The sequence below is a fragment of the Fusarium verticillioides genome, chromosome 3 (assembly GCF_000149555.1).
Source record: "Fusarium verticillioides 7600 chromosome 3, whole genome shotgun sequence".
In the NCBI taxonomy this organism is placed as follows: domain Eukaryota; kingdom Fungi; phylum Ascomycota; class Sordariomycetes; order Hypocreales; family Nectriaceae; genus Fusarium; species Fusarium verticillioides.
In genome coordinates this window covers 3,660,377-3,684,154 of record NC_031677.1, presented here as the reverse complement: position 1 = coordinate 3,684,154, position 23,778 = coordinate 3,660,377, and the positions used below count along the sequence as shown (strand labels likewise).

At 49.5% G+C, this 23,778-nt stretch overlaps 7 protein-coding genes across 9 annotated transcripts; 3 read left to right on the top strand and 4 right to left on the bottom strand.

The window, feature by feature from the left end:
- Positions 1-601: 601 nt before the first annotated feature.
- On the top strand, positions 602-1,348 carry FVEG_15641 (hypothetical protein; the record flags this gene model as incomplete). The annotated part of the gene is made up of 1 exon (XM_018904832.1): positions 602-1,348. One exon carries the CDS (start codon positions 602-604, stop codon positions 899-901), a length of 300 nt encoding a protein of 99 aa, XP_018750580.1. The 3' UTR covers positions 902-1,348.
- A 577-nt stretch (positions 1,349-1,925) lies between these two features.
- On the top strand, positions 1,926-7,891 carry FVEG_05464 (hypothetical protein). Its single transcript, XM_018893696.1, has 4 exons — positions 1,926-2,941; positions 2,991-3,093; positions 3,168-5,942; positions 5,994-7,891. Exons 1-4 carry the CDS (start codon positions 2,754-2,756, stop codon positions 7,377-7,379), a joined length of 4,452 nt encoding a protein of 1,483 aa, XP_018750579.1. The 5' UTR covers positions 1,926-2,753; the 3' UTR covers positions 7,380-7,891.
- Positions 7,892-8,593: 702 nt separating this feature from the next.
- On the top strand, positions 8,594-9,796 carry FVEG_05463 (hypothetical protein). The gene is made up of 3 exons (XM_018893695.1): positions 8,594-8,963; positions 9,030-9,197; positions 9,252-9,796. The coding sequence occupies exons 1-3, from the start codon at positions 8,748-8,750 to the stop codon at positions 9,501-9,503; spliced, it is 636 nt and encodes a 211-aa protein (XP_018750578.1). The 5' UTR covers positions 8,594-8,747; the 3' UTR covers positions 9,504-9,796.
- Positions 9,783-11,766, bottom strand: FVEG_05462 (aspartyl aminopeptidase). Its single transcript, XM_018893694.1, has 2 exons — positions 11,437-11,766; positions 9,783-11,385 (listed from the first exon to the last, which is right to left on the bottom strand). Exons 1-2 carry the CDS (start codon positions 11,600-11,602, stop codon positions 9,962-9,964), a joined length of 1,590 nt encoding a protein of 529 aa, XP_018750577.1. The 5' UTR covers positions 11,603-11,766; the 3' UTR covers positions 9,783-9,961.
- Positions 11,767-12,155: 389 nt separating this feature from the next.
- FVEG_05461 (hypothetical protein) lies at positions 12,156-13,583 on the bottom strand. The gene is made up of 2 exons (XM_018893693.1): positions 13,109-13,583; positions 12,156-13,051 (listed from the first exon to the last, which is right to left on the bottom strand). The coding sequence occupies exons 1-2, from the start codon at positions 13,410-13,412 to the stop codon at positions 12,459-12,461; spliced, it is 897 nt and encodes a 298-aa protein (XP_018750576.1). The 5' UTR covers positions 13,413-13,583; the 3' UTR covers positions 12,156-12,458.
- A 3,517-nt stretch (positions 13,584-17,100) lies between these two features.
- Positions 17,101-18,755, bottom strand: FVEG_05460 (hypothetical protein; the record flags this gene model as incomplete). The annotated part of the gene is made up of 4 exons (XM_018893692.1): positions 17,101-17,562; positions 17,619-18,199; positions 18,253-18,514; positions 18,573-18,755. The coding sequence occupies 4 exons, from the start codon at positions 18,753-18,755 to the stop codon at positions 17,101-17,103; spliced, it is 1,488 nt and encodes a 495-aa protein (XP_018750575.1).
- Positions 18,756-21,002: 2,247 nt separating this feature from the next.
- Positions 21,003-23,515, bottom strand: FVEG_05459 (hypothetical protein). Of its 3 annotated transcripts, none has more exons than XM_018893690.1 (3): positions 22,684-23,515; positions 21,502-22,538; positions 21,003-21,449 (listed from the first exon to the last, which is right to left on the bottom strand). In XM_018893690.1, the coding sequence occupies exons 2-3, from the start codon at positions 22,428-22,430 to the stop codon at positions 21,350-21,352; spliced, it is 1,029 nt and encodes a 342-aa protein (XP_018750573.1). In that variant the 5' UTR covers positions 22,431-22,538; positions 22,684-23,515; the 3' UTR covers positions 21,003-21,349. The 3 variants fall into 3 exon arrangements, with proteins under 3 accessions (XP_018750573.1, XP_018750574.1, XP_018750572.1); XM_018893691.1 differs by having other exon boundaries at positions 21,502-22,544; positions 22,684-22,704; XM_018893689.1 differs by having other exon boundaries at positions 21,502-23,515.
- Positions 23,516-23,778: the final 263 nt, after the last annotated feature.

Here is a 23,778-nt window from a genome sequence, read left to right as displayed (position 1 = left end):
TGATCAACGTTGAGTGAGAGATAGAGAGGGAGAGAGAGAGAGTTTATGAATTGAAATTGAGCAATGCCATGGGTTGTTATTTTTTGACATTGTTGCAAACCGTTTTGCTAGACCGTGCATCGTTGAGATCAAGGGTCGTCGTTACTCTGATGCTCGGTGCCATTTGTTTCAACTGTCGCCAATCCCAGACACCACAGGTATCCGTGGGTAGGAAAGACAACACAGCACAGCACGCAACAGCGCGCACGGCAGAGACTTTCATCATACTGTTCTCTACTTGCTGCACTGTACCTTTGCGTCCATTGATTTGGAGAAATGATTCTAGCGGCCGTCCAACGACGGATAGACGCCGCCCATTAGCTCATGCAACCGACGCCTCGAATTTTGGTGGATATGGATACTCAAGGGAAATACCTACTAGTAGGCCTCGGTAGAGTGGAGGATGAGTTGGAGGGGTCGCCCACAAAAAACCTACATGCCACACTGGGCTGAACATCTGTGAAACAGACAGCAGACGTTGAAGAGAAACAGGTTGTAAGCTGAGAATGAATGCCGCATACACCTGAAGAAGCGGCGGCAGCAGCAGCAGCAGGCAGTCGACATGCGTGGTTCAGATGGCGGTATGGTTACGTACCTGGACGAGGCCATCTCCAAGGCTGTGCAGTGTGAGATTTCCTCAAAGCCTCAGGGTTCTCTCTCTCTTTGGGTCTGTCCTCGAGAGAGACAGACACAAGAGACAAGAGACAGACGGTCAGGTACTGGTACCGCACACCAACGGAACCAGGCCAACTCAGGGATAGCCTCCCTCGAGGCTCAGGCCCAGGCGCCCTGCCGACGCTTGTCCATGCCCCCCCCGTCGTCTCTTCTTGGCTCTAGTGCGACTCTGCCTTATCCACCATGACCTTGGAAGTTCCATCGACCTCGTTTTCTGTCTACGTACGTGGTTGAAGAGCTGCTCCTCTCGATTTGCACGTGTGAGTGAGAAGGAAGATGGAGATAGGACAAGAGAGCTGAATGTTTGAAACATCTGATGAGTGAAGAGGAGGTATCTACGGGGGGTTGAGGGCACACATGGGGGGCGTTTCTTGGGGTTAGAGTTTGATAGTGGACTCGTGCCTGGAATTGGAATTCGTTTTGGCAGCAGTGCCGTAACCGTGAGGACAAGACAGACAGGCAGTGGAGGCACAGACAGGACAGGAAGAGGCGAGGAGAGACAAGAAAAGTTGAGACCTTTATCCCAAGAGACAAAAAGACTCGGGTAAATGTAGTATTGTGTAGTAGTTATTCAGATTAGTTGTTTTTGACAGTTCAGTTCAAGGGCATAGGTTTTATTTCTCCCTGCGGCGGCAGGTCCCTTGGAAGCAGGCAGGGCCTTGTCGAATATTGGATCATTCACTCCCGTCCGTCAGTGAATGAGCATCCACCCCAAAGAGGAATTCTCTCGCTGCCACTTCTGTATCGTCCATCACATGGTCATTTTTGCTTATCTCTCCGTCTGTATTCATGGCCTCTACTGCTTCTGAGCTCTTGAAATACAGTGATTGACTTGACTCATTGCTACCGTCATCAGTATGGAGATCAAGTCGTCGTCATTCCCCAGTCAAGCTCAGCAGTCCAGTCCAGTCAGTTCCATAAAAGTGAATTGCTCCAACTCGGCAGTCGCCCTGACCCTGTACCTCCTCTGGCCTATCACACTCACAGCAGATTGACAGAGTGGGAAAAGGTATCAGATACATCCCATACACCAGACTTGACCGGGATGGCTTGGGCGACCAGGATCCCTTGGTAGTAAGGCAAGGTAAGGTAAGGTAGTGCTAGTGGCCCGGCGCCGCCCAAATTCCACAGCCCACACCTCACCCACCTCACTAAGGTCCATGCCTAGGTCTTGCTCTGGTGCTGCTGCCCCCAACTCGAGGCGCTTGCGACCTTTTTCACCAAAACAACACCAAAACCGTTGACCATCACCGCCCTAGGTCGATCGGCGAACTCGACTCTTTCTTCCTTCTCTCCTCTCCTCTCCTCCCGCTGGGCTTCAACTCTCACGGCGTTTGTCGTTTGTTTGCTTGACGACCATCGCAAACACCCACTTCAGCGATCCTTCTTTTTCTTATTCGACTTTATTTGGTTACTTTGCATTTTCTAGACGCTTCACATCACCATCCTCGAATACCGCGAGTCGATCCGCTCCGCTCCGCCAGTTTCGACGATAAATCCTTGACTGAATCACGCCTCGCCTGGCAGTCTTCCACCGCCTGTTACGCCTTGTGCGAAAGATAAATTTCTTTAATACTTGAGAGTAATTCCGCCGTCGCCATCTCCCGAAACGCTTCGTTCGCGACGTCACAAATTCGACCCGGCTTTGGCACTGAATGCACGGCGACGTTCGACGAAAACCCGATACTCGAACAGATTTTCGACACGCGTAACATATTTCATTTTTGGCCAATTTCAAGGGTGAACAACTGCCTTGTTGCACAAACGACCGCCTTTTTATGGATCGCCTTGTGTTCTCGTAGGCTCCTTTGACGCAACCTCCGCCCGTTCGTCAACCACTGTCCAAACGGACCCCCCGGCCAATAACTTTGCACCGCCTTGCCCGACATACTTTTGTATCTTTTTGATCTTGTGATCTACCTCAACTTTTAACCTTCGCTACCTCACCTTGGCCAACTTACTTCTCAAACGACGAAATTACCAGTCGAGATACCTACTGCTTGCTAGCCTGGTCTTGTTCCCTCAACTTGAAAGCGGCCATGGCGGCCAATATGCAGCACATGGCTGGGGCCGGGCAGATGATGCAGCAGCCGATGCGCAAGCCGACCCCCAATCAGCTGCAGCAGATAGTATACCAAAACCTTGTCCAACATACACAGCCATTCACTGGCATATGTTGGCAAGCCAATGTTGCCATCAGTGATCGCATGGGTAAGACCATGAACTTGTATGGCCCTACTTAAACCCTGCTCACGAACCTTACTGACTTATCAAAGGATAACTAACATTTCTCTGGCCATGAACGGAGGAGACTACATGAAAGGGGCTGAATGGGGCTGCAACTTTGAGCGTGAAGCATTTCACAAATCTGCTACAAAGGTACGCACATTTGATTTTCTCTTCTCCGAACCCTAAACATCTTCCTCCAGACAGGTTACTCACAACCATTCCAGGAAATTTACGACCAGGAGATGGGTAATAAGATCATGGAATTCTTTAAGAGACGCCAGGCCAATGAACCCACACTCCAGAACAGTATCAATGTCAGCGCTCAAGCGCAGGCACAAGCACAAGCCCAAGCGATGATGAACATGCAGATGGGACGCGGCATAGGCCAAGGCCCACAGCAAGGCTTCCAGTCTATGCAGCACCCGATGCAAGGTGGCCAGATGAACCAAGCACAACAACAGTTGCCGATGAATGCCGGAATGAACATGGGCATGCCGAACCAAGCTGGTCGTGGGATGGGCCCCGGCCAGCAGATGGTAGGTATGGCTGGAGGTCAGAACCGACCTCAAGCAACTTCATTCCCTTCGGACATGGCACGGCTTTCGCAACAAGACAGACTCAAGGTTAGCGAGCTTGCACAAAAGATGTTTAACACTGCCTCGGAGCAGCAGAAACAAAACACCCGAGTGCAACTTTCTCAAAGGATATCCCCCACGCAGATGAACGAACTCACTGCCTCAGGCAAAGATCCTTTGATGTGGTTTTATCAGAACCAAGCCTTCCAAGTTCTTAAAGCGAATATGGCCCGAATTCAACAGGGCCAGCAGCCGCAAGGGATGGGACAGAATCCCAACAATAATCAAGCTCCCATGATGCAACAGCAGGCAAGTCAGCAAGGACTTCGCCAGCAGCAGGGTCAGATGCCTCAACAAGGACAGCAGCAGCATGGTATGATGAATGGCAATCAGGGTAACAACGACTATAACTCCTTTGCACCCAATATGGATAGCATCGAGAAACAGCAGATGAATGGTTTGATGGCTCAGCAAGCCGGTCAGATGGTAGTACCTGCCAGCGCCGGACCGAATCGAAACGCAACCCCCCAACCGCCGATGGGCCAGAACGCACCCAACCAGCAAGGTCCTAATCAAGGCCAGCGACCGCCGCAACAACAGCAGCAGAACATGAATCTTCAGCAAATGAAGATGTCGAACCAAGTCTCGCAGCAGTCACAGGCACAACTGCAGGCACAGCAGATCAAGCAGATGCAAAACCAGGCCGGCATGGCTGCCAACATGCAGCCTTCCCAAAGTCCTGCAATGAACACCCTCAACACACCTGTTTCTCGGCCTGGCAACATGAACCAGGGTGCTGGACAGGGCGGTGTTCAGTTTGGGGACCAGCGTTTCAACCAAGGAGCACAACGGCCTAACAACCAGACTTTCCAGAACATGTTGGCAAGTCTACCGCAAGAGCAACGGCAGATTGTGAGCGGTCTGACTCCAGATAAGTTGAATGAGGTAATGCAGCGTTGGCAGTCAAAGCGCAATGAGCAAATGGGCCTAAATAATGGTGGACAACTTCCTCCAGGGCAAATGGGGAACCGACCTCCAAGCCAAATGAACCAGATGAACCCTAACGGCGCTGGACAAATGCCAGTCAACATGCAGCAGCAGCAAAATGGAATGCCTATGAATGGCAACCCGCAGCAAATACAGATGCCTCGGATGGCCGCGAACCAGCAGCTGGCTATGATGGACTCTATGGATTTACCTCCTCAAGTCCTCAGTCAGCTCCAGAACCAGATCCCCCCAGAGGTCAAGAAATGGGCACAGCTCAAGATGTGGCTTCAGCAAAACAACATTCCCCAGCAACTACGGACGCAACTGGTAACCGTTCAGCAAAGGCAGTTCCAAATTGCCCTTCAGCGACGCGCTAGTGCCATGCAACAGCAGCAACCGGGCCAGCCAGGACAGCAGCTTTCACCTCAACAGCAAGGCCAACCGCAGCAGCCAGGACAAAACAATGTCAACCCTGGCATGCAAGCGCCAGGTGGACCTGGACCCAATCCTCTCCAAGCAGGACGACCACAGATGCCTGTCAATATACCAGCACACATCCTGCAGGTTTCTCCGCACGAAATAGCCACACTTCGGAATAGACCTCAGTTCGCTCAAGCATCTGAAGAACAATTACGCAATGCGATTCTCCAGATGAAGAGGAGTTCCTGGGCGAGCCAGCAGGCACAGCAAATGCGAAATCAACAAGCCCAGGCTCAGATGGTGCAAGCTCGCAATGGTCAAGGCCAGCAAGGTATGCAGACACAGATGGGTGTTCCCCCGACACAAATGCAGCTTCAACAACCACCCCAGCCAAACCAAGCACCGCAGGCCCAGAACATTTCAGGAGCCAGCAACATGGGGCCGAATAATACTGCTCAACAAGCGGCCCAGAAACAACCAAGCGTGACTCCAGAGCAAGCACGAAATGCTCGCCCGCAGCCTACCAACAACCGAGCACAGCCTCCAAACCCATCGCCAGCATCCGCCCCGAAGAATCTCAAGCGCCCGAGCAGCGACGATGCCATCGATGTACCCGAGACCGCAAAGGCAGCGCCCGCGAGACCAGCGTCACAGCCCAACCAGCCACAGCAGGCACAAGGCCCAAGAATGTTGACTCCTCAGCAAATTGCACAGCTCACACCAGAGCAGCGAGCCAAATATGAAGCGATGATGAGGGCACAGATGAACAAGGCAGGCCAGATCCCTCCTCAAGGTGCAAGCGAGATACTGTCGCGTCTTAAGTTACTCGGACAAGAGGAGCAACGACAATCTGTGAAAGAGAACGATCCTGAGATTCCGATGTCACAGCAGGAATACCAGGAGACAGCTGAGAAGCTCAAGAAAATTGTGGTTGATATGAGCAAGATCGGCCGTGGTTTGAGCAGATGGTATGGTCTCACGCGTGATGACCAAAGAGCGAAGATGTTCTTCCGAACTGTAAGTCTACGTCCAGATATATCATGGATGGCATGCACTAACTCAAAACAGCGATGGAGGATTCTCAAGCAGTTCTCCGATGGCGAGAAGATGTCCGTGCCTAAAAGCGTGTTCACGATGCGAGCCGTGGAAATCGATCAGGCTCGAAATATGCTGGAGAGCATGGCGAAGGATCTCGCGGCGAGCGTGTATGCTAGAGGCCTGAATCCTGCTAACAGACAAGCCACACCCCAAAATCAGAATGCCCAGGCTGTCCAACAACAACAACCATTCTCTCAACAGCAGCAGTCTCAGCCCCAACCTGACCAGCCAACGCAAACTCCAGGAGGACAAGCAGCTCCCGCCAACGCCGAAAACGGTCGTCGCAACTCTCAAGCTCAGAATACTACTCCTAAGGGAGGCAACAAGGGCTCGCGGGCCCCAGAAGCTCCTACAAGCGCTCGGCCCCCCTTCCAGTTGGCTCCTCATGGCAACCCAACTTATGTCACACCGTCAAAGGATCTCAACCTGCAGCTACCCACAGGACGCAAGAAGCAAAAGACTGGACAGACTCCCCAGGGCGCTACCCCGTCGCCTAAAATTAGCAAGAAAGGATCCCCTGAGCTTCGAAGGACGTCCGAAACACAGTTGCCACCTAAGCCAGTCTTTCTTTGCAAGGAACCCGAGTGCGAGTTTTCCACCACTGGCTACAGCACTGAGCAAGCTCTTCAGCAGCATGTCTACGAGGAGCACACGAAGCCTCGAGAAGATCCTCTCAAGTTTGCCCAGGAGAACCTGGCCTTGGCCCTCGGACTCGAGCCTGATGGCACTATCAAGCGGGAGCCAGGTACTGAAGCCGCTGCAATGAGCTTGACCAACTCCAAGCAAGGCCAGACACCTGTCACTATGGCGGCAACACCTGTGTCTATCACGGATGCCGGCATGAAGCGATCAGCCAGCAGCATGGGTAAACCTCAAGACAAGGCCGGCCTCAAAGCTGGTACAACCCCCAAGATGGCGGATATCAAGCCGGTTGAATCGACAACAGTTGATCCTTGGGCCAACGCGACTATCGACACTGAGATGCTGGTGAGCAACCTTGGAGTTGAGCGCGGGTACGGATTTTACGATAACCCCTACTATGACCTCAACGCTCTTAGCTACTTGACACCCAGAGATACACCTGACTCGGTCAAGGATAATGGTAGCAGCGAGCCTAACAGCGATCTTCCAGAAGGTGCAGCCATCGACATGAATGCGGATTGGCATAACATGGATACAGATCTGCTTCTGAACATGACCAACACTTTGGACGCAAGCGGTGTAATGGGTATCGACCCTTCGGCCTTATTCGACCCGCCATCGTTGCAAGAACCGGACTGGGAAGATGTGAAGATGGACTTTTCGAAACCTTTCCAATTCGACACTAGCCAACATTACTATATGGCAACCTCATAATAATGGCAGCCGTTGAACGGCATTATACTACAGACGAATTGATTACCTAGCCACCACAAATCGGCCGGTAATTAGGGCTTTCAGGTCCGGGAGATATACCCCACGCATGATGTTTTGTTTTTGTTTTGTCACCACGACCCGTGGTAGTTTTTGTTAATCGCATTTTGTTATTGGATAACACTTTAGGGATGCGGATCGAAGCCAGGTGACGGCAGTAAAAGGTGGACGCGGCTGAAAGCATCATGGAGGGCGCTTTGTTCTGGACCTAGGACGAAAGGCAGGGTGTGATTTGGCAGAGGATACACAGGAGTTCGACTGGTAGGAGGCTTTGTTTGTTAATGCATGATGCTTGGATTTATGATGTTATTCGAAGCGCGTTGTGGTTGTTTTAGTGTTTCTAGTTGAAGCTATCAGATGCTTCTTTTTTTGCAAAGTCGGAATTAGTGGCTAGGGCTTATGAGATTCATAGACATGGACTCTGAGCAAATGATACCCAGCATTTTGCTACTTGACAGTTCTCGTACGAGTGAATGAGTGATACTCCTTATATGAGCATATATTCGCCTGTGTTATGCTAGATTGACTTAAGGTCCGGCCAACACCCGTTCCTGCATCCGGGCCGCACCGGGAATTATGCCCCACAAGGCACGCTCCTCCCGTGTCCGGAGGCACAGGCGCTAGGCCATCTTTGGCATAGACTGATGGATCCTCCGACACGGCACGCGAATCTGTAGTGTTGACGGCTGGGGAAGATTATGTAAGTGTCGCTAGACCGTTTCGGGAAATAAGTAAATATGGGCGAGGTTGGCCGAGATTTGAGACAAGGATATAAAGCGCGACCGTGTCGGGCGTAAGAGGCTGGGTTGGGGTTACAGACGTGACGGCGGGTGAGGTCAATTAAACGATGAGTATAATGCTACACCTTCTGGGGTTTGTTGCTAGTGGGGGATGATATATCGATGAGTGTCAGTAGTGCTGAGGGAGAGAGAGAGAGACATTAATGTCAATAATTGAATATAAAGAATCGAGGAACAACAGTATGTTTCAAAGTGTTGATCTCCTTGCATAATATTTACTGTTGTCGTGTGTTTCGTTGACCAGAAACGACGCCATCTAGACCAAACTATCCCATCCCATTCATTTTCCGTTTTCTCCAATCCAAAAAAGCCACCCCACCTTATCTTATCGCCCGCGTCCCTTTAACAAAACCACCACTTTACTTGGCTCGACTTTACCATTTCCCATCCCAACGTCCTCCCACTAACACGCATTGACACGCGACTAAATCATACAAACTTGAGGCTCCATCTTGCTCATCCTTTCGTTTCTCCCTCTCTCGTGTATACATAGACAGTGCTTCAGCTTGCAATGGAGCAATCAGCTACATCATCCTCTACATCATCACCTACGAAGCGACGCGCCCTAGCTCCCTTGGATTCTAACGCGCTTGCTGCACCAAAGAACTTGTTCAAGCCTGCATTGGGTCATAGTCCTGTAAAGATGGCTATCGAGGGGCGCAAGAGGTTGCTCGATATCGAGGGTAGCGCGCCTGCTCCTAAGAAGGCGTGTCTGGGACGTGATGGGGTATGCTCTATTACTTCCAAGATAACATGATGGGATATGAACATATATCTAACATTGATTGTGTAGGACGCGTCTGAGAGGAGTGCCAGTCCTGATGTTAGCTCTGTCTTCGATACGTCTGCCAACGATAATTCATGGGCCACTGCTGCAACCGAGCATGATACAGCTGCAGCTCCTACAACAGTACAACCTACACAGCAGACTGCAACACTTACACGCCAACAAATAAGACAAGTCAGTTTTTAAACCCTCTCCACTTACAAAGATATATATGCTAATATCATACAGAGAGCAGAAACACTTCGTCTCCGTCTGTCCCTCGCAAACTACAAAGTCCGCACAGGCCAAACAACCGTGCCCCTCTCCGAACTACAACAACGACCGTTACCCCGCGAGTCACCACGCGTCGTCCGCGTACAAAGCCCCGAGTCCGCCATCGAGTCCAAGCCAGAGGAAGAGTCAGAGACAAGATTGCGAAGAGACTCGATAGATTCACAGCAGACGGAGATCATGGAGGAGGAAGACGAGGAGCAAAGTTGATGAGATATCGGGATGTATAAAAAAGGGAAAGATATGATGGTGTTGGGGAGTTCTTGATGGCTTTCTTGCTTTTTACGAGCGGGGCATGGCGGGCATGTGAAGGGAGATATGTACGATGGAAAGGCATTTGCTTGGGAAAGCATTATTTGATTTGACGATCATGGGTGGTAACTGGATAAGATTCATCAGAGATATCCTAAGGCGCTATAGAGGAGTTACATTGCACAGACTGAGGTTGCAATGTCTGGATATGGTCTTTCACACAAGGACAAATCCAAGCCCTGTTTCCAATGATAAAGTGACATTGCTCATTCATCTATCAAGCTATATACAAGTGAGACTACGTCCAACCCATGGCTGTAATGTTGCCCGGTATTCAATCATTCATTCATCCACTCCACGCTTCTACACCCAACTCCAATGACACCCGACGTCATATGATGCTCCGCTTCTAATGTTTAATCGATGAGAATCTTGGGCTCCAGGGATCCATAGTTCTCAAAGAATCCCTTGAACAGCTTGATACCGTAGGCGACATCGGCAGTACCCCCCGTCTCACGAATGCTGTGCATGCTGAGCTGTGGGTTTCCGAGGTCCAGAGTCCTCATACCAAGGGCGGCAGCGAGACCGGGTCCGATGGTGCTACCGCAAGGCGAATCGTTGCGGACGACAAAGAGCTGGAGAGGAACGCCAGCTGCACGAGCACACTCCTGAAGGAGCACTATTCCTGGAGAGTTGGTAGCGTAGCGCTGGTTGGCGTTGATCTTGATAACAGTTCCGCCGTTCATGGCTGGCTGATGCGAAGACTCGTATTTGCCAGCATAGTTGGGATGCACAGAGTGGGCCATATCAGCAGATACGAGGAAAGATCGTGATAGAGTCTGCTCGTATGCTGTAGCCTCCTCGTTATCGTGGTGGACAGCCTCATAGCTACCTTCACTGGCCGTGTCCTTTCCAGGAAGAACAGACAGACGGCGGATGACTGATGGCAACAGGTTGGAGTTGGCACCCTGTGCTGAGGTCGAGCCGATCTCTTCGTGATCAAAGCAAACGATCAATCGAATGGTGCTGTCTTCCTCGAGCGAGGACTCATCCTTGACGGACTCGATAAGTCCCTCTACGGAGCAGTATGTCATGCCAAGGTTATCGAGACGAGGAGAAAAGATAAACTCGTCGCTAAGACCACCGATGCATGACTTTTGAGTATCGTAGAGAATCAGTTCAAAGTCTACAATCGCAGAGACCTCCACTCCTGCCTCAGCTGCAATAACGTCAAGGACCTGAGGGTGGTGTCTCTCAGTGATGACCTTGAGTGGCCTGAACTCCTCATCTTCCTCATTGTCATCCTTCTTCTCCTCGGGCTTCTCATCCTTTGTTCCCTTGTTAAGCTCAGCTGCAACAAGTCCTGCAATGGGGAAAAGCTCGGTCTCCTTGTTGGGGTCGAAGTTGGTCTGTCGGTGGAGGTGAATGGCGAGGGTTGGGATTCTGACCAAAGGCTTGTCAACCTTGACGAGCTTTGAAACAAAGTTGTCACCCTCCTTGACCAGGACACGGCCGGCAATACTCAAGTCACGGTCGAACCACGAGGTCCAGATACCACCGCCATATGTCTCAACGCCAATCTGGAGGTAACCGACGTTGCTCTTCTTGGATACGGGCTTCAGTCGTAGACAGGGAGAGTCGGTATGGGCTCCAATGATGGCGACAGGGTTTCCAGGGCGCCACTTTCGACCGATAGTGAAGGCTACGATAGTCGAAGCATTGCGGGTGAGGTAGTATTTGCCGCCAGGTCGGAGGGTGGAAGCCCAAGAGTCGCGCTCACGGATAAGCTTGAAACCGGCCTTTTCGAAGCGAGCCGAGGCGGACTGAACGGCATGATAAGCTGTAGTATGTTAGCAGGTATTAGCATTGTAGTGACATTGGGGTGACGGACGAGTTGGCGACTCATTGACAAACTCAATGAAGTCGAGAGCTTCTTGAGGAGGTGCCATGATGGACGAAGAAGTCGAGAATGAAGCTGCGAATAGACGCGGGGTAGTATCAATTGAGGTTCTGAAAGGCGATGCTCGACGTGAAGAGATGCGAAAGAGCGCGAGCATCTGTTGACGAGATGGTGAAGGAGTCGAGAAAGCGGTGACTAACTAAGGCAAAGTTAAATAAGTAGAGAGATCAACGAAGGACGTCCTTTTAGTGAGTGAGTGAGTGAGTGGTCGGTCATGTGGTGTTTGCTTTGGTTAGTCGTCATCTGCATTCAATCCGCACCTGATGCCGTTAGTAGTGGGGCTTATCTTATCATCCATAGCATGCATGGGCTTCCTATTGCGGAACCAAGTGAATGAGACACGAATATGTTAATTATCATTATCATGATGCTCAAACTTGGTGTTCTTGCTAAAAGTGTATAAGAAAATATGCAAGTCTGCACAGCCTGATAGATGAGTAACTGTAGCTCACCATCATTGGTCAATCTCAAATGCAGGCTGCGCTGTGTGTCCAACATATACCAATACCATTCGCTATCCTGGCTCGTGACATCCAAGCCAATTGGTTGACATTTCACCAGAAGTTGCACTTTCAGACAACCAATCAAGATATATCATCAAGAAGGATGAGAAGTAGAGCTGCACTTGTTCATATCCTGGGTTGCGGACTGATGGAAAACAAAGCATTGTTCAGAGTATTTCTATTTCTAAATGTCCAATCATATGGCATATACCATCCATCTATCCCATTCTGAAATCGTTCAATAACTCATCTAAAGCTCGATGGCAAGCCCTCATATCGCCAGAGCTACAAGGTATCCAATATTCCTATTCTATCAAGCCCAAACACAAGCAAAAGGGAATCGAAATCAAAAAGTGACAACCACATCGCTATCCGCTGAACAAAAGAAAACACCTTCGACAATCATAGACCAGAAGTCCCAATTTTTGGAGAGTGTGAGTGACTGGTAGCTTAGTTGTTGCTTTCAGAGCCGGAAACAACACCCTTCTCAACCTGAGAGACAGAAGTGGTGACTTGAGGCTTGTTAAAGACAAGACCAGGGTGACCGAAGCAGAGAGCCACTGCAGCAAGAATGATGACAATACCCTCAAGGATGATGAAAGGGATCTCGTGCTTGATCAGATCACCATCATAACCCTCACGGAGCTCAGCAACACGGTAGATGCATCGAGTGAGGACAAGGATGATGGCACTAGAGAGACCAGCAAAGAAGGCAGTCTCTCGCCAGCCGAAGGCCTTGGCATGACCAGATCGCCAGTATCGAATCATGTAGTCAGAGAAGGCGGCGATGAAGACGACAAGGACGACAACCTGGAGGACAAGACCGGCCATAGAGACATCAACACCAACATTGCTATCAGACTCGGTAGACATGGCACCACCAGCAGCCTGGAGGATAAGGCAGACGATATCGAAGGGGATAAAGATCCAGTAGAACAATGCGGGTCTAAAGCGAGAGAGCTCGGGGCCGAAGAAGTTGATTGTCTTGGAGAGTGTGACATAGATGGAAGCGGTATAGAAGACGGGAGCGATCGTGAGGCAAACTAAGACAAGCTGTCAGATTGTGGTTATAAAGTTGGATGAGAAGGATAGAGACTAACCAATTTGGATCATGAAAGCGTTGAAAGAGAAGGGGTTGTACCACATCATGATACGGCCGACATAGCCAACAATCTCAGAGACGCAGCCAAGAAGCATACCAGTCATGAATCCCCAACTCTTCCATCGGAAGCCAAGATATGCGTGGACAAGACCAATGAGACTGAAGAGAACGACGAAGACAATGTTGGCAGCAAGAGATGGTCGGTAGCTGTAGATACTCCACTCAACGGGGCAAGTATCCAAGTTACAGGGCGAGTCGGAGCCGAAGGCATCTTCGGGTCGGATGGTGTAATTGTAAGGCATGTTGTTGGTTGATGTGTGCTGTTTTATACGTCGATATAAGCGTATAAGTCGTGATGGCCGAGCAGAAGCGAGTGGTGTATTTGTATTTGTTCTCGACCGTATAAAAGTAATCTTATTTATATGTTACAAATAGGCTTTGTTTGTGGATTACAGTAGATGAGATTGTAGGAATGTAGATGCTGATGTGTGTGTGAATGATGATGAGAAAGAGGTGTTGTTGGAGGGGAGGACGGGCCATTGATATAGACATGACAAGAGCTGCAGAAATATGCAGATTGATATGTGAGAATGGCTATGATGACAGCGATCAAGTCGGACTCGGACTCTCAAACTGCAGCAGACACGGGGTAGCAATGAATGCAGTGCATTTGCTGGGTAGTCTACCTAGTCTGGCACTAAAACACAAGGAGGCTCATCTGCTAAGCAAGCATATCTTAGTGGGTAGCGGGTAGGCTTTGCTGTTGCTGTCGCTCTCGCTCTTTTTAGCGCGAAGGGCAGCCGATGCGAAGGTCGATCATTGAGACCAATAAGACGAAGGATCATGGGCATCTTTAGTGGATGGATGGGATAGCATAGCATCAGCCTCGAAAACGGGGCAGTGTCAGCAGTAACAAAGCCGCATGTAGATCCACGCTCTGGATGGTATTGCCGGTACCTTGGGCGTCTATCAAGGTCTGTAAGAATATACGAACTGTATATTGGCTTACACAGCAATACTCGAGATCCTCAGGACTTACAGAAAAGTGAATTAATATGTCCTTATTCAGTATCTTCTTGTGACCACGCCTTCTGACGCTTACAGCTGAAACAGCATCAAAAACAAATAGTAGTTCCCTGCAAGGATCAATCCAAAGGAATGGTCAACGGGGCAGATCAGCCTATCACATCACAGCCCAAAGATAAAGATAGCGCGGGAGAACCACGCACGCTAATAAAAAGTCAAAGTGCGAGAAGCGAGTCCGAGTGAGATTGATCACCATGATCCGACCAATCATCAATCCCGGCCACGGAAATGAGCGCTGCGAAGGACTCGAACCCGTGAAGTATGCGTCATTCAGCCCTTTTTCTTTTCGAATCGCTTTCTCTTTCAGTTTTGCCCGTGGAGGCTTGGAGAGAATATCCTTGACTTTACAGCCTGACTTGCGTCACATTTCTTGAAACAACACAAGTTCAGGATAATGACGAATGGGACTAATGTCGATTTACCTTTAGGCCTATTTTTCTTTATTTCCTGTAAGATTTGTGGAATTGACCCGGCTTACACCCGCCATCAGCTCAACACTCCTGCTTCTCCTGTCATTTGATGTGTGCCTTGTGTACGAAGCTCACGTTGCATATTCAGCTCTACAAATCTGCATTGTGATTTACAGAAACTGGTCCTCGAAATAACACCTTGTCTCTTCAAGATATTTATCTGCAGTACAGTGCAGTGCAGGTTGAAACAGTTATCTAAACGCCAGCCCATCAACATCCACAATCCACCAAGCTATTATCTTACCACCCACTCAAGCAACTTGAACCTCGCTGACTTCAACACGTGTACGCGTAATGATTCGTACTGCAGCCCAATCTCCTCGAAACAATGCATACAATCACAAAGATTTATCGTAAGATGTCTTCTCTCCGCATTCTTACGTGGTACGGGCCACGCGGTTTAAACTGGTCAGATTCTCGAACACGAAGCTTAAGAATCTGACGAGGCTTGGCTTATTGGTAGGGGAACCGCCTACTAGTGAAATTCTTTCATTCACTAGTTGCAGGCGATTTGCTTGTACGACTGTATTCCGTACGGAGTAAGATGCATGTCACTTGGTCCGAACTCCGTGTCCGTACCGGTGGGTTAAATGCAGCCTGGTCGTTTTGTAGCTCCGATCCGGCTGTGAACAGAGCCTCACACTTCCGTCTCAACGTTGTTTACCTAATCATACTCTTCAATGAACGTTATCATCTCTTGTCCCGCAGTCAACACTCTGGGAGCCTTGCCCCTCCCAAGTTCACAGTAAACAGCCTTCTCCAACGGCAGTCGGTCAAACTCCACCGCAACTAAAGACAGCTCTGCTACCACATTCCCGCCGCCGTGCTGAGAGTCTGATGTGCATATCTCATGTATGCAAAATTCATCTACTCCATGGGACCATGGGGGAGTTTATAAATGGTAAAACAGTCTTCGCAACTTCAATCCCCAACCCACATACTATCAGTAGCTTTACAAATATTAAGAAAGCTGCAAGTCATGACAAATCGGCATCTAAGCTTTAAACTTAGGTACCAATACGACCCTCGATCGAATTCTTCAACAGGCAGTTCCGCTGTCCAACTACCATCGGGTCTCTCCAAGTACCACGCTGACATTTCTCCTAACGAGGCATTATCAGGGAAACATTGCTAATACAACACCCCAGATCCAATGCAAGATAAATAGAAACACAAGAAGTCTATGTAATATCTCCAACTCAATTGGCCGTGGCTGATGCTCGGCCCGATCTCGCACAACGTTCTCGTAACTCAAGCCTTTCCCCGCGAGAATATCCCGAAGACTATTGGATGCCGCCAATCTCAGGGTTAAGACAGATCTCACAAACTGCAGTGTCCAAGTCTGAAATAGATACACAAATTCAAGCCAAAAGACTATCCTACCATCTTCCCCACCGTCTTAAACCCCTTATACGAATATAGCTGGAATAACAGCCCCAACTACGATGAGACACTGCATAAACTCAGCTGGTCTGATCCCCAAGAGCGTCCTCGGCCCTACGGCCCTCACCGAGATCTTTATTAGCCGTGGCGATACGGGCATTGCTTCAGTGTCAGGCTCATCGTCAAGTCATCTCGGCCCTATAGCTTGGACTCGTGACGGAAACTGAGTTTTCGGTTTTGATATTCGGCCAGTATGATAGCTGAAGAGATTAGAATCTTCTCCAGCCTCATAATCTCTCATGGTAGCGCCCAAACACAAAAGGGATACATACTTTTCCTCTCCTCCACAGGGAGTCTTCGATGGGCTTCATGTTGACGCCCGACAACGATGGAGGTTTAACGTTTATGCAAATAATTAAATGTAAGTAGATAGCCAAGAGTGTGATCATCCATGTCACTGTGCCAAGGTCTTGGCTGAACCCCAGCAGATCTTGAGATGCCTATTCGGGAATCTCGCACCTACCTAATGATCGATGCACCCCTGCCAAGTAGCATCAAGTGTCGGAGAATACATGATTGGTCACTGGCACTTAGTTAAGCTTAAATTTAGATCAGAGCAAACCAACATGGCTTTGGGGGGCAAGAAAACAGCGAACCTTAATCTAGGGTGCCAAAATAAACTCATTAAAAGCTTTCCTAACCTTAGACTATATTACCTAAATCTTTCTGTCATTTAGGATCGAGGTTCTGTGTTTTCTTTCCTCGCCTAGCATGGCCAAAGACCTCATTCTCGATGGCCCGGGTATTCCTCTTCGAGCATGCAACAACAAAACTCAATTGTAGCTTATCTTTCTAACAGGTAACTTGGATTCTACTGCAGGGAATGTCTGCTTGTCACGAGGGCAGCAAGTTCCAGAAGCCACGTTCTGCAATGGAACCAGAGTTTGAGAAGTGAGATTTTATCTGCAGTTTCCTCCAAGCCATACGCATACAGAATATCCTATGATGTATACTATCAATGTGAGAAGAGGGAAAAGAGAGCTAGCCATGCTTAGGGAGTGGCCGTTGAGGTGGTGCTGGCTGTCAAGTTCACGAGCTGAGGGCCAGGCCTAGAGTTGTCCGCGCAACCCCAAGCTGCGCCATGTCCATTAGTAGTGGCAATGATAAGGCCTTCAACAGAGCCAAATGTACCGCCAATCATGAGGAAGGTGCCAATAATAATGATGAATATGCTCCAGGCGAACTTTCCTCTCCACCTGAGGCTACGGTTCCGGGATCTCCAGTTGTCGTGCAGCCACATGCATCCGAAGGGCTGGAAGCAAAGGAAGACACCGAAAGATGCACCAATTAATGACACAAGAGGATCAAACACGGGGATAGCGCTGGCTATGATGTAGGCGAGGATAGTAATGCCGGCAGTGCAGCCAAGCCAAGTACCCCAGTGAACAAGACTGTTGCGGTGGAGGTGATCAGAGCCGCGGAGGACACGCAGGAAGATGTACTTGGCAGGTAACTATGATTGTTGTTAATAATCAAATGACGAGGTGCTGGGTTTTTGGCAAGCCTTACATGAGTGACAATCATGGCACTGACTAAAAGGCCCGGCAGAGCAAATCCGTAGCTGACCTTCTTCATGATTTCACCTGCAGAACCCAGAGCAGGAGAGGCAACATTGGAGCCGACGAAGCAGTATATAACAACACCAATCACAACGTAGACAGCAGTCATAATACTCTGCGACCAGATGAGCGCTGATGTGTAATGCTCCGGCTGTTGCATCTCAGCGATGATGGGAAAGTAGGCGGGCACCCCGGCGTAGGCGAAGATGTGGCTAGAGACTGCTGCCATGGCGTCGGCAAATGGAGGGTTGTTGATGGCCCTGAATGCCGTGGAGTTTCCCGAAACAAGCGCAGGGCTTCCTCTTCTCTCGACTCCAACAGCGATGGTTACAGAGAAGATGGCGATCATGATACCGGCAATGCCAACCCATGCAATCCATCCTATATTGCCCAGGGTTCGGATGCTAGCCAGGAGACCCGTGCTGACAGCGGCGATAATGACCCAAGACCAGGTGCAAAGGGCGTGGTCTGATACAGCATTGAGCCCAACCGAGATACCGAGCATGGCTGATGCAGAGATGAAGACCCAGTCTGTATAATATTAGCAGCTAGCCTTAGTATCTATGGGGAAGAGAAATGTTTACTCAGCATCAAGATCGCAGCAAAGATTTCGCGGCCAATCCTGCCAAACATCACTCGTCCAGCATCATCTATGGCATACACTTCTCGGTATCTGAGCTTGAAAGTACCAACAATGTAACCCGACCAAGATGTCATGCCACCGATGGCTACGAGGCAAAAGACGCCGGGGAGGAGGCCGAGAGTATGGAACGTTTTGGGAATAGCCAGGACACCGAGACCGACTTGGGTTTTCGTCATGAGGGCGATGGTACCTATCCACGAAAGCTATGGATGCAACCTACATTAGCGCCAAAAGAAAATCATGGTAGAGAGGGCTAAATACGCCGCGATAGTTAGGGCCTGCTTCGCCTGGGCCAACATGGCCAAAGACCTCATCCTCGACGACCTGGGTATTCCTCCTGGAGGACCAATTCGAGTTGCTCGCGGCAAGAGTGATTTTCTTCTTCTCGCTTTTAGAGTTGGAATCGTTTGCTTCTTCGATAACTGCGATTTCGTCTGAGGGCATTCTGAAGTTGTGAGTGTATACTTGAATGTATACTTGAGTGTATACTTGACAGGGTATACGGATGGATAAGAGTACAGAGCGAACGTGTCGGAGCAGATGAGATATTGAACAAAGATAGAACGATGAAATCAAGGCCAGGGGGGAGAATGCTGCTCCTTATCCTTTGCGGATTGACTTTGTGGCAGGTCATACCTTGACTGTGGCATTCGTCAACCACGCTCGAAGGGTACCTAAGGTAAGGAACCTTAAGGTATTCAATACATCGTGACAAGGCCCACAGTAAATGCCAAAGTTGGATCTCGCGATGACGAGATGGATTTTGTTGATGCAGTTGCATGATGCGAGACTCCCTATTTGACATTCTTCACTACTAGGTACCTACCTTATCTAGAGCTGCACACAGAGTGGCCCCTTCTTGTTTCCATACACTCTAATCCTTTACACAAATCAAGATTAGGTAAAGACTTATTGAATACTCCTTTTATCATCAGATTGGCTAAACTTAAGAACATCATATCACTAGATAAGAATATTACAAACTGTTCTAAGCATACCCCTGGCCTTATAGCCAGCATTGTCTCTAGATTCCTCTCAATCCCGAGTTTAGGTTTCTCTCCTCAAGTTTTCAAGCCCAATCTCTAATAAAGACTAGCTTATAACTAACCAAGAGCCTTTAACATACTCGTCAAGCTCATTCTGAAAGGGGCGTGCTCGAATGGCTTGGAACTTCTATCTCCTGGAGTAGGTTGTGATATCTGTGGTACGTACTTTTGTTGTGGCGTCGAGCTTCCCCAACTTCTCCAAGAATTCAAAGACATCCATCCATCCATAATCGGATGCCTGTGCTAATTCGGAGACACCCGTCTTACTGTACATGACGACTTAGAACAAGAAGCCGAGCTAACGCCAGGCACTCACGCAGTTGGAAATCTGGAAATCCTGGTTTGCGATCATAGCTAACTACCTAGCTCCCAAAGTTGGTACATGAGGGCAGACCCTTGTAAGTGTTGATTGCTGCGAAATGCCGATATTTAGAAATACAGTTCGATTGGGTGGTTTTCCATCTTACACAAGCACAGCATGCTTCAGAGAAGTATTACACAATATTCTCAATGACAACGGGCAAGACCCACAACACTCTGAACGGCCATATATAATATGGTTGTACTTCTTTGTAACTTCGTATTATTTGTTGCCTTTAGTATACCCTTCTTTCTGCTATAACCGCCTAGATGCGCTCTCACCCAGTTTTTGTTCTATAACCCCCCTCCCTAAGTGACAAGACCCAGCACTGTGGCCTGATAACTGTCGCGAACACTCTGGTGACCATGGGATAGGGTAAAGGGTTGGTGTATCGTTAATTTATCGGAACGCAGTACTTTTTTCTTATCATTTTTTTTTCTTCTGACTTGACTAACTGGCACCACTAGCATGCCGTAGATTGTGATGCTTGGTCATATTATCAAGCAACGGCTCCAGAAGACGCTGGGCTCCGGAATTGAGGATTATCCAGATCAATTTTGCTTGATAAAGCAACCATTGATGAAGGTAAAAGTAGTAATAGATTGCATAAGAATACATGTTTTTGTTATTATAAAATGGTCTCGACGGATATTCAAGAGTTGAGAATACAGGGTAAGTACCAGTTCTTGACTTCTTATGATATGAGAACCCTTACTATGCTAGTAATTCCCACGGTACTGAGATGCCAGATAAAATAACTAACAAAGCACCATCCTTACGATTTATTCGAGTGGCACTTAGTATAGTAAAGCCAGAAAGCCCCGAACACTACGGAGTAATACACACCTAAGGGCTTCACTGTCTTGCTAGTCTGCTCACTGAACTAATTCTCTAAATATGGAGGTTTGGACGAAAATCGACCCCAGGTACATATCAATTCACTCTCTTGCTCATCTAATCAGTCCAATTCCAGCTCCGAGCCAGCAGACACCAGTATAGACACCTTGTAGCAAACAAAATGAACTTCCCTTCAAGAGTCCATGTCAAGCAAACCATCTGACCCAAATCACATGCCACGCCAAATCTAGACCGAGCGATCTTCCTGTTTGATCGAGATGCATTGAAGACGAGTTCCCTGAAGCGACATTTGGCAATTTGCCTCTTCCCATTTGGATAATCGACGCCGTTGCTTCAGATCCCAAGTGGTCAAGGTTGGGAAATTAGATGGGTGGAGCATGTGCATTGGCGAACCCTTCACCCCGGATTTGCCAGGGTCCAGAATCGGGTGGCTTGATAACACTCCTTGGCGCCAAACTAGTGTCCGCCCCAATACAACGACATTCACTTTGAGAATTCTTGAGTTGCGAGCAAGTTGAATCACAAAGTTCCCAAAGACTGCCATATAGAGATATCATGTCAGAATTAAACAATAGCAAATAAGTTCCAATCGCATATCCCAGACTGCGGATCAGATATATCCAAGTACATAGAAGTAAGCCAAAAAAAAAAGCAATGTATTCAAAAGTCTACTCGAGTACTATACATTCCAGCAAGACCATTAAACACAGAAGAGTTCATAAGTTGCCATAGCCTGCAGGCTTCAACAGATGCTAGGAGAAAGGGGAATAGTTTTAGACCAGGATGAAAGCGGCGAGACCAGCAACGGCAGCGAAGAAAGCAGAGCCGGCGAAGGTAGCAGCGCCAGCAGTGACGGCAGGAGGAGTAGGAACGCTTAAGGAAAGTCAGTAAATTATACACAAGTCGGGATATTCGAGTTACTTACGTCTGGTTACCTCCGCCAATGGGGGTGGTGGCAGGAGGAGGAACAGCAGGTCCGGTAGGAGACCCAGGCTGGCCGGGGTTGCTAGGGTTGCCGGGAGTGGTGCCAGTAGCGCAAGGAACCTGGATGGTAGAGTACTCAACGCTGGTGAGGACGGTGGTGTACTCCTTGGTGATGGCAGTCACAGACTGAGAGGGAACGCACTGCTCAGGGTTGCCTGGGTTGCTGGGGACGGGAACAGGAGTGGGAGGAACAACGGGCTTCTCACCACTCTGAGTAGCGGGAGGGTTGGGGTAGACGGGGACGGTGCCGTTACCGGGGTGCTGAGGCTGTCCAGGGACAACGGGCTTGCTAGGCTGAGCAGGCTTAGTCTCGGCAGGAGGGGCAGGAGCGGAAGGCTGCTCGTAGCCGGGCTTGGTCTCGACGGGCTTGGTCTCAGCGGGAGGAGCGGGGCCGGAAGGCTGCTCGTAACCGGGCGAGCTGGGCTTTTCAGGCTTGCCGGGCTGCTCAGGCTTTCCAGGCTTCTCGCTGCCACCAGTAGGCTCAACGGGGCAGATGGTGGTGGAGACAGCAATGGTCTCGGTGACAACGACGGGAGTACCAGATCGGGCAGGGCAGTCAGGAACCTCGGGGGCGCAAGAGGTGATAGTCCTGATGTTGGTAGAGTAGATGGTAGAGGTGGTCAAGGGAGCCTCAGTGGTCTCAGGAACTTCAGGGACCTCCTCAGTGGTCTCGCTGCCCTGCTCAGCAGAGGTGACCTGGGGAGGGACAGGGTAAACGGTGTTGCTGGTGACAGTAGATCGAGCAGGGCAGTTGGTGACCTCAGGACCGCAAGAGGTGATGGTAACTCGCTTGGTCTCGTAGACCTTGGAGATCTCGGTGGCCATGGCACCAGAGGCCAGGAGAGCGGCGGCGGCAGTAGAGTAACGCATCTTGAAGAATTGGAAGTTGGTATGTAATGAAAGGCTGAAGCTATAAGCTTAAAAATATGTTGTTATATCGAAAGTGGTGAAAGAATGGACGACCGAGGTCAAAAGTTTCTGAAACTGGCAGCTTAGAAATGGCTTGTTGGGCTGAAGAAGAAAGAGAAGAAAAGTCGAGTTTGAGGTCGCAGGATGGTCGCATATTAATACCGATGTCCATCCACACCAAGAGCATCAACTCCTATGTACGGAGATTACGTACCAGATCATCCAGGAGGTCAACCATTCTGGGCCCAAGGGGGTTCCGTAAAGGCAACAAACATGGGATGAAGTGTGCGGCCCTAGCAGATGGTCCATCAAAGCTGGGGGAAGCCATGTCGCTGCCCCGGTCTTTCAAAGTCGGTCGACCACCCATGGGCGTTTCTGAGGTCCGTGGATCCGAGACCCATATCATCCTTGAAAGATGGCGGTTGGATCACCATTGAATCTGGGTCACGGACAGTTGTCCATGACTGGGAGCACGGTAGATGTCACCAATGCATTTTCGTACTGTGGTCTCGGACCGCCGAGTTCAGCCTTCAAAACAAGAGCGTGGTGAGGCTTTCTCTGAACTCTCAAGAGAATCTCTGTCCGAGAAGCAAAGACGCTCCGAGATCAGACCGTTTTGGGAAGAACGTATGGTTCCTGGTATCAACTCCGAAATGTCAGTGGCCAACTGGTGGTCGGAAACAAGGTGTGGACCAGTCGAACGCCGTCCTTTCACCCTCTCTTCATCTCGGTCGTCTAAAGTGGATTCCGCCACACCCATCGATCGACAGGTATGTTTTGACTTCTGAGTGGCCGTTTTGAAAGAGGGGGGTACTTCTGCGGCGCCAAGTCTAGCGAACAGTTTGTCGAGGCTTTGATACAGGCTGTATCTTTAAGCTTGTTAATCTGTCGCATGACAGCTCGACGAGAGGCTTCTACGACGCATGAATAGTCGGGGTGGTTGTCGAAGCAATATCCAACGCTGTGTCTCTCGAGTGTCCTTCCATTGTGTCTAGTCGGCCTCACCTTAGAGCGCGGCATATGAGGATCGATGCTTGGTGCATGCTGATCAGGGATAGGTAATGAAAGGCGAAACCAGGGTGTATTCTATTCCCTGGATTAGAGCAAAGGTAACTGGCCCCGACGGAAGTTGGTGCTGCGTTACTACCTAATGCGGTAGGTAGCCTCTAGTCTCCCTGGCCTGCCTGCTGATTTGGAGGCCGACCGCTAAGATACAAGGACTTGTGCAAGTGTATAAAAACTTTTATGCAGGGGCACAGAATCCTTTGTCCGCCCTTGCCTCACTGAAAAGGTCGGATTTGCATAAACG

Coding starts and splice junctions, on each gene's coding strand:
- FVEG_05461 (XM_018893693.1), bottom strand. CDS start 13,412: ATGCCTTACAATTACACCATCCGACCCGAAGATGCCTTCGGCTCCGAC. Junction 13,052..13,108: donor CGCTTTCATGATCCAAATTG/GTTAGTCTCTAT, acceptor AGCTTGTCTTAG/TTTGCCTCACGATCGCTCCC.
- FVEG_05464 (XM_018893696.1), top strand. CDS start 2,754: ATGGCGGCCAATATGCAGCACATGGCTGGGGCCGGGCAGATGATGCAG. Junction 3,094..3,167: donor TTCACAAATCTGCTACAAAG/GTACGCACATTT, acceptor CAACCATTCCAG/GAAATTTACGACCAGGAGAT. Junction 5,943..5,993: donor CGAAGATGTTCTTCCGAACT/GTAAGTCTACGT, acceptor AACTCAAAACAG/CGATGGAGGATTCTCAAGCA.
- FVEG_05462 (XM_018893694.1), bottom strand. CDS start 11,602: ATGCTCGCGCTCTTTCGCATCTCTTCACGTCGAGCATCGCCTTTCAGA. Junction 11,386..11,436: donor TGTCAATGAGTCGCCAACTC/GTCCGTCACCCC, acceptor AACATACTACAG/CTTATCATGCCGTTCAGTCC.
- FVEG_05463 (XM_018893695.1), top strand. CDS start 8,748: ATGGAGCAATCAGCTACATCATCCTCTACATCATCACCTACGAAGCGA. Junction 8,964..9,029: donor CGTGTCTGGGACGTGATGGG/GTATGCTCTATT, acceptor TTGATTGTGTAG/GACGCGTCTGAGAGGAGTGC. Junction 9,198..9,251: donor CACGCCAACAAATAAGACAA/GTCAGTTTTTAA, acceptor AATATCATACAG/AGAGCAGAAACACTTCGTCT.
- FVEG_05459 (XM_018893689.1), bottom strand. CDS start 22,430: ATGCGTTACTCTACTGCCGCCGCCGCTCTCCTGGCCTCTGGTGCCATG. Junction 21,450..21,501: donor ATTGGCGGAGGTAACCAGAC/GTAAGTAACTCG, acceptor ACTTTCCTTAAG/CGTTCCTACTCCTCCTGCCG.